Raw genomic sequence first — 9660 nt, forward strand, 5'->3', positions numbered from 1 at the left:
GGCTTGCCGATTTTAAGTCAGAAAATGTTGCTTTCGAACCTTGGCCGATAGTTTTGACTGTTTACCTGAGGCCATTTAGTAAGTGTACACTATTTGATTTTTGTCCTTCATTTTTCATGGTATTGTTAAATCTAATTCTACATTGTTAAAAAAAAATAATTTTACAGAATAATGTCCTTACAGTCATTTCGGTCCCTTGTGTAATTTAGGATGTTTCGACATTAAAATGCAGGTAAATTCCCCAGGCTTCCTATATTCCTACGGAATTCCATTAGGGTCATCGCCTTTGAATGTGCTGATCTGAAACGCAATACTCGACAGTACAATGATGAAAACACGAAACTACGATAACGAAAACGCGACAACACGATGCTGATAACGCGATATTACGATAACGAAAACGCGATTATACGATAGTACGATGATGATAATGCGATGTACTATCGTGTTTTCATCATCGTACTGTCGCTTTCTTACCATCGTACTATCGTATTATCGCGTTTTCGTTATCGTAGTATCGTGATTTCGCAAATTCATTATTGTTCGTATCATATGCCCGCAGCTAGTTAACCTAAACAGTGTTCCTTTGTTTTGTATCGTGCAATTGTAAAGAACGAATGATTTCCTATTAACTGGTCATGGGTTATATTTGTTTGGTGGAATTTTACAGTTAAGGTCATAGTAAAACATCATTATCATCCCTACCCACAATATCCCCTCCGTCTTTCAACCCATCCTTACACATTAACCCCTCCCCCCTACACACACACACAAAATCTATATGTTTCTATATGTACCAGCAATTAGTATAAAGATGATTATTTGTATAACAATAGCATGCTGTCTGCTTCCCTCGAAAATGTACACGAGACTTCCGTCGGGCTTAAAACCAACAGCATATTATTTTGCTTTTGAAGATTCAAGTTTACTACATAAAAAATAATACACAATGAATTGTTTATATACATCTTAGTTTTAAATAGGAATTGCTACATTTAGCGTTGGTGTTTCGACATATAACGGTGGCAAATTTTTGCGACATTAAGCGGTAAAGATGCGACATTTAGCGGCAGTTGATTTTGCGACATTTGGCGGTGGTTGCGACATTTAACTTCAACCTTGCGACAGTTAACAGTAATTGCGACATTTAACGGTGTTGCGACATTTAACGGTGCCATAATCATTAATGGGCTTGGATGACCGGCGGTTTTAACTATCACAGCAGTATTTAAGTGTTGTGTAGTTGCCGTATAAGGTCTCCCCGTACCTGGACTAAGTGTTGTTGCGTTTTCTGGCCATTTGGGACCACGTGGTTAATTAAATGTACAGTGGAACCTCTCTCATCCGAACATGCTCGGACCAGAAGAAATGTTCGGATTAGAGGGGTTTTCGGATAAGAAAAGTTTTTATTCTAGACCGAAAATTTATGCTGTTTGTTATACATGATGTGTATTATCCATCTACTTGTGACAAAATTATTGTATTCATAAGCTTCATATAGATCTTTTTAGTGTGATGTCAATTTTCATGTTAATTTAACTTATGAATATCAATTATAAATATTGATTTCATGTATTTGTATATGAGTTCTGCTAAGGCAGATACCTAGGGGCCTAAGGGTGTTGCAAATGTTATTACCAATCATATTGTATTGATTCGTTGTCTTTCAAGTATAATTGTTATTTATTGCATATCTAAGCTATAATAAAACGGCAAACAAGTCGACCATAAGCAATTGTATTCTGGACAACATGCAGTTTTACTGATGTTTCGTTTTATAACTCTCGTGCATGCGTTTAGAGCTTTTTTCGGTTATCATAGATAACAATTTTTATTGCAACATTTACTTAACCTTTTGACAGTGATCACGCTTCATATAAACTTACGACCGTAAATCATCGCATGTGGTGCTATTTTGATCAAACTTTTAAGATTACTGTTATTTGTTACAGTAAATGATTTTTCCATATGTCACTCTGTATGATCAATCAAAGTAGCTTTCAAACGATTACAACCGGTTTCAGTTTTCTCACATGCTAAACTCATTTTCAAGATTTTTACCAGAGTTTGCATATACACATGTACTTTATTGCAATATATACGTAACAACTTCTCTTCCTCTACAGCTGTTTAATTTTTTGCAATCTCTACCACATTTTTGCGAATTTCATTAAACATTTGATATAATGTTAAATGGTCACTTGTCTTATGATCATAAAGTCATATGTAAAGTTTAAAAAATGAATTTATCTGTTCTAGAGATATGCAAAGAAAACTATTTGGGACAACATGTGAAATTATCCAAGTGCAGCAAGGGAAATATTGTTTTCAAAAGAAAAGTGAGAGTTATGGAACCTGGTATGTTAACTAATCTTATTTACTTAAAGCTTGTTTTAAGTTTCAAAATAACATCTGTGTTGGTTCCAGAGCAGAGATATTTAAAGAAAACTATTTGAATCAGAACAGGACAGGACATTTTCCAAGTGCTAAAAGAAAACAACAGCGCTATGGGACACTTATGTAAATTTGTCTTATGCGCCTCAAAGCCTGTATCAAATTTTTTAATGATTTCTGAATCGGTTCTTGAGCTATTCAATGAAAACAAAGTCATTCCAATAAAACTCTCCACTTTCTCCACATTCCCTCCCTTCTCCCACCTTGTTTGATGGGATATGATAATTAATGTAGAGTTCCTCTAAGACTCATGAATATACAATGAGAAACCTGATTAATGCCAGTAATAGTCGGTAAGAATTGGATAACGGATATGTATCATATTAACATTAACCAACAGCCATTATTTAAGACCTGAACATGTTATGACCTCATTTGGTTTGCCGTACATATTTAATGCACTTATTTAACCCTTATCATGCTGGACACGATTGATTCTGCTTTTGTGACCAGTGCAGATCATGATCGGCCTGCAAACCGTGCAGTCTTATCATGATCTGCACTGTTCGCCATTCAGTCAGTATCTTTTTGGTATACACCTTTTTTAACAGTTAATGGTACTGTCCAAATTGAAAGATGGACAAGTTCATTATAGAAATTTAGAAGGGTTAAGTATATCTGCAGTAATCATGAAATTGATGGAAATGATATACAAGTTTCGTCTGCTTGAAACTACAGCTAACAACGCAAATACTGAAAAATGGAAATTTTATCCTATAACAGACAGAAACTTGGAAAGAACGGCCGAGGAATAAGGATAATAACAGATGCGTGCCAGTTCGAGTCCTTGTTTTTCTTTTCCCTTTTTATGTATATATTATTATATAACTTAATATGTAGATATCTGTGTTGTACGGGTTTGTTATTCAGCAGAATGATTCTCTTAGACATGAAAGAAAGATATTATATTTTACATTTGATGTACAGGAAATTTTTCATCTGCATGGGGCATAGGTACATCCCTAATGTCTGAAATAACGCCTTTATGAGCTCCTGTGGTCTTTTTGTTGCAAATTGTACGACTGTTCCACTTTAATCTACATGATCTTAACTACAGTGTAAAAGTGCAGTAGGTGAAAAGGCCACTTATCATTTTATCAGTTACTTTCTTGTATCGGATCACTCATTTTAGCTCATATGGAATAAAAATGACCAGTTTTCTTGTTTTCATAGCCGTCTTACAATTAGTGAGTTCCAAAGAGGCAACATCAAAGCGATTACTTTTGCATTCGGAAGATGACATTTCACAACGACTTATCAAATTAGAGACTGAGCTGGAAACACTGAAGAATTCTTCAAAACATACAGGTAAATAATAGAATTTAGACTGGGTTGTAATTTATTGTTGAAATTTTGTGTGCTGTACAGTTCTGCCTTGGCAGAGTGAACTATATCTTCTAAAATAAAATACCAATAGGCATCTACAATTTGTTCTACGTTAATCTGATTCTAGCTGTTTTAATTTGGGCATGGTTATGTATAATATTGCCAAAACAATAGGTTTAAAGGTTGTGCTATTCATAATCAGGAATTCAGCCATAATAGTTTAATTTCCCTCCAACAACCGCCGCCTCCGCTGTACTTAAAAAAGATGTAACAACAAGAGGGCCAAGATGGCCCTAGGTCGCTCACCTAAGAAACACTCCATAACAGTGTAAAACATGTTTGACCTAGTCATTTCATGGAAACAAATATTCTGACCAATTTTCATTAAGATTGGACCAAAAAATTGGTCTCTTGCGATAAAACAAGCATTTTCTTAGATATGACCTAGTTTTTGACCCTAGATGACCCATGTTCAAACTCGACCTAGATTTTATCAAGGCAATCATTCTGACCAAAATTCATGAAGATCAACTGAAAAATACAGCCTCTATCACATACAGAAGTTTTTTCTTTGATTTGACCAAGTGACCTAGTTTTTGACATCAGATGAACCATATTCAAATTCGACCTAGATTTCATTGAGGCAATCAACCTGACCAAATTTCATAAAAATAATTGAAAAAACAGTCTCTATCGCATACACAAGATTTTTCTTTAATTTGACCTAGTGACCTAGTTTTTGACCTCAGATAACCCATATTCAAAATCGACCTAGATTTCATCAAGGCAATCACTCTGACCAAATTTCATGAAGATCAATTGAAAAATACATCCTCTCTTGCATACACAATGTTTTTCTTCGATTTGACCTAGTGACCTAGTTTTTGACCCCAGAAGACCCATTTTCGAACTCGGCCTAGATTTTATCAAGGTAATCATTCTGGCTAAATTTCATGAAGATCAGTTGAAAATAACAGCCTCTACTGCATACACAAAGTTTTTCTTTGATTTGACCTAGTGACCTAGTTTTTGACCCCAGATGACCCATTTTCGAATTTGGTCTAAATTTCATCAAAGTTATCATTCTGACCAAAATTCATGAAGATCAATTGAAAAATACAGCCTCTTTCGCATACACAAGGTTTTTACGTGATATGACCTAGTGACCTAGTTTTTGACTCCAGATAACCCATTTTCGAACTCGGCCTAGATTTCATCAAGGTAATCATTCTGACCAAAATTCATGAAGATCAATTGAAAAATACCGCCTCTATCGCATACACAAGGTTTTTTTTTATTTGACCTAGTGATCTAGTTTTTGACCCGAAATGACACATTTTCGAACTCGGCCTAAATTTTATCAAGGCAATCATTCTGACCAAAATTCATGAAGATCAATTGAAAAATACAGCCTCTATCGCATACACAAGGTTTTTCTTTGATTTGACCTAGTGACCTAGTTTTTTACCCGAGATGACCCATGTTCAAACTCGGCCTAGATTTCATCAAGGTTATCATTCTGACCAAAATTCATGAAGATTAATTGAAAAATACCGCCTCTATCGCATACACAAGGTTTTTCTTTGATTGACCTAGTGACCTAGTTTTTGACCCGAATGACCCATTTTCGAACTTGGCCTAGATTTCATCAAGTTATCATTCTGACCAATATTCATGAAGATTAAATGAAAAATACAGCCTCTATCGCATACACAAGGTTTTTCTTTGATTTGACCTAGTGACTTACTTTTTGATCCAAGATGACCCATTTTCGAATTCGACCTAGATTTCATCAAGGTTACCATTCTGACCAATATTCATGAAGATTAAATGAAAAATACAGCCTCTATCGCATACACAAGGTTTTTTTGATTTGACCTAGTGACCTAGTTTTGACCCGAAATGACCCATTTCGAACTCGGCCTAATTTACAAGGCAATCATTCTGACCAAAATTCATGAAGATCAATTCTGGCTAAATTTCATGAAGATCAGTTGAAAATAACAGCCTCTACTGCATACACAAAGTTTTTCTTTGATTTGACCTAGTGACCTAGTTTTTGACCCCAGATGACCCATTTTCGAATTTGATCTAAATTTCATCAAAGTTATCATTCTGACCAAAATTCATGAAGATCAATGAAAAATACAGCCTCTTTCGCATACACAAGGTTTTACTGATATGACCTAGTGACCTAGTTTTTGACTCCAGATAACCCATTTTCGAACTCGGCCTAGATTTCATCAAGGTAATCATTCTGACCAAAATTCATGAAGATCAATTGAAAAATACCGCCTCTATCGCATACACAAGGTTTTTTTTATTTGACCTAGTGATCTAGTTTTTGACCCGAAATGACACATTTTCGAACTCGGCCTAAATTTTATCAAGGCAATCATTCTGACCAAAATTCATGAAGATCAATTGAAAAATACAGCCTCTATCGCATACACAAGGTTTTTCTTTGATTTGACCTAGTGACCTAGTTTTTTACCCGAGATGACCCATGTTCAAACTCGGCCTAGATTTCATCAAGGTTATCATTCTGACCAATATTCATGAAGATTAATTGAAAAATACCGCCTCTATCGCATACACAAGGTTTTTCTTTGATTTGACCTAGTGACCTAGTTTTTGACCCGAGATGACCCATTTTCGAACTTGGCCTAGATTTCATCAAAGTTATCATTCTGACCAATATTCATGAAGATTAAATGAAAAATACAGCCTCTATCGCATACACAAGGTTTTTCTTTGATTTGACCTAGTGACTTAGTTTTTGATCCAAGATGACCCATTTTCGAATTCGACCTAGATTTCATCAAGGTTACCATTCTGACCAATATTCATGAAGATTAAATGAAAAATACAGCCTCTATCGCATACACAAGGTTTTTATTTGATTTGACCTAGTGACCTAGTTTTTGACCCGAAATGACCCATTTTCGAACTCGGCCTAAATTTTATCAAGGCAATCATTCTGACCAAAATTCATGAAGATCAATTGAAAAATACAGCCTCTATCGCATACACAAGGTTTTTCTTTGATTTGACCTAGTGACTTAGTTTTTTATCCGAGATGACCCATGTTCAAACTCAGCCTAGATTTCATCAAGGTTATCATTCTGACCAATATTCATGAAGATTAATTGAAAAATACCGCCTCTATCGCATACACAAGGTTTTTATTTGATTTGACCTAGTGACCTAGTTTTTGACCCGAGATGACCCATTTTCGAACTTCGCCTAGATTTCATCAAGGTTATCATTCTGACCAACATTCATGAAGATTAAATGAAAAATACAGCCTCTATCGCATACACAAGGTTTTTCTTTGATTTGACCTAGTGACTTAGTTTTTGATCCAAGATGACCCATTTTCGAATTCGACCTAGATTTCATCAAGGTTACCATTCTGACCAATATTCATGAAGATTAAATGAAAAATACAGCCTCTATCGCATACACAAGGTTTTTATTTGATTTGACCTAGTGACCTAGTTTTTGACCCGAGATGACCCATTTTCGAACTCGGCCTAGATTTCATCAAGGTTATCATTCTGACCAATATTCATGAAGATTAATTGAAAAATACAGCCTCTATCGCATACACAAGCTAAATGTTGACAGACGGACGACAGACGACAGACGACGGACGACGAACGCCGGACATCGAGCGATCAGAAAAACTCACTCAGGTGAGCTAAAAACAGCGAACACGTTTTAATTTGTTGAATGCGATTGATGGAGCATCCGTAAATGACTCCATTTAACAAAATATTTAGCTTCAATACTCTCATTATATACACACTATCATTGTAATAAAATGATTACAAAATGCATAGTAATATCTTCCATTTTTTTTCATTTCCGAGATATATATTCTTTATGTTGTTGTGTACTACCAAACCCCACTGCGTAACTCTGTATGGGAAAATGATGACATAAGAAGTGTTTGAATTGAAAATGGGCAATTTTTATCTTGCCGGTTGAAAGCATGTTTATGTAACGCCATAAAGCTAAGCATATGCTAATGCCATGAAACTGACATACAATCATTATTCCCATATCTGGGCAGCAAAATGCATTTATATTATATTGTAAAGATTGGAAAGATTTCAACATACAGTAAGTAAGTAAGTATCTCTGGACAGACTGCTCTCAACGCTGAGTAACGATATCCCCGAATATTTCAGATTTCTCGCCTTAAACATCCTGTATCAGAGGCTATGTCGCTTTGAGGGAAATTTATTTCTACAAAGTCATAATTTCAACGTAGAAAATTATGTAAGGCAAGACATTTTGTAAATCCATAACTAATAACAAACTACGGCAGCACAAGACTGACGATCGCTAGTTACGAACTTGTCGTTCAGGCGTTGTCATTTTGAGCTTTTAAAGAGTGAGAAAAAATAATATGACCTAATTAAAAGTTTATTGTAATTTCCGGTTTTAGTTTCTTGAAACGACAGTCTTACATAGTAGCTTACAATGCATAAAACGAGGGGACTGTTTACTTACTGTATCTAGTAAGTTTCTATATCCGAATCACATAAGAATTTATGCTGTTTCAAACACCTGAATCCTAAAATATTCCAACTACATATGACGTGTCCTTTATTCGTTTTAGAAAAACAGCATATTCAAGTTTAAATTAATCTTATTATTAATCCTTAAATGAACTAGGCCCCAGATTTATCTTTTTTCTGTTAAAGGTGTTACAGGTTTGAAATTTTCAATAATGCTAAATGTATTTCTTTTCATAAATTGTGACAAATAAAAATAATTGTAGGAAATGGATCTACGTACGTGAGATGGGGAAGAAATACTTGTCCTGGAGATAATGAGCTGGTATATCATGGTAAATGTTATTTCTATAATTCATTTATATTGAATTTGTGTAAGCATTACTGGAAACAAACACTCTAATTCAGCAACTTAATCATGTGACTGCTTTTAGACAAATGGAAATTATGATGAACATAAATTAACAGTAAATCAGTATGACATATTGATTCTCCATGAATTATCTTTCATATAGGATATACGGCTGGTAAACACTGGAATACTCCAGGAAGCGGCACTGACAATTTGTGCCTTCCTCATGATCCAACATGGGGAAATTATGTCGATGGTAATTACAACCGATGGCGCTCACATATCTTCGGGGCTGAAATTGACATTGTTGAGCCAAATCACATCTTTCCTTATGCAGTCAACGAAGAAGATATGCCCTGCGCCGTGTGCAAATCTCCACGCTCTATATCCCTCATGATTCCAGCAAGAAAAGAATGCTATCCTGGTTGGACAATGGAGTACTGGGGCTATCTTATGGCCGGACATGACAACAGGGCAGGTGCTTACGATCATATGTGTATGGATACCAGACCAGAGTTTGTTCCGCATGGAGGGACAAACGATGACCAGCATATCTTATACCTTGTGGAAGCTCAGTGTGGCTCTCTGCCTTGTCCACCGTATGTTCAAGGACGAGAACTTGCATGTGTAGTTTGCTCTAAATAATGTACACATTTCTGTGTCTTGTATGGTTTGAAAAATGTAAATGTTAAAAATACATTTGAATTTCTTTCGCTTTTCTAAATTACTTATTATTTATTTAATTTGCGCACATACGGTGTACTAGTACATAGGTACAGGCTTATGTTGATAGAAACCCACTTACAAACTCACTGATATATTTATGACATGAGAAAAACTCCAGGGCAAACGTTTGAATAATACAATTTGGATAACCTTTAAATTATTATAATTTAAAATCATATTTGACCGGGTCCAGCAGTATTCAATTTCCCCCATATTACATGTTTTATGAGTGTCATTATTTCCCTATTAACACGAAGGAATGTCAAAACGGCCGTG

At 35.3% G+C, this 9660-nt stretch overlaps 1 protein-coding gene across 1 annotated transcript; it reads left to right on the forward strand.

Moving 5' to 3' along the window:
* Positions 1-3540: 3540 nt before the first annotated feature.
* Positions 3541-9376, forward strand: LOC123523613 (short-chain collagen C4-like). Its single transcript, XM_045301274.1, has 3 exons — positions 3541-3762; positions 8573-8641; positions 8822-9376. The coding sequence occupies exons 1-3, from the start codon at positions 3603-3605 to the stop codon at positions 9301-9303; spliced, it is 711 nt and encodes a 236-aa protein (XP_045157209.1). The 5' UTR covers positions 3541-3602; the 3' UTR covers positions 9304-9376.
* The last annotated feature ends 284 nt before the right edge of the window (positions 9377-9660 follow it).

This window comes from Mercenaria mercenaria, chromosome 3 (genome assembly GCF_021730395.1).
Source record: "Mercenaria mercenaria strain notata chromosome 3, MADL_Memer_1, whole genome shotgun sequence".
Taxonomy (NCBI): Eukaryota; Metazoa; Mollusca; class Bivalvia; order Venerida; family Veneridae; genus Mercenaria; species Mercenaria mercenaria.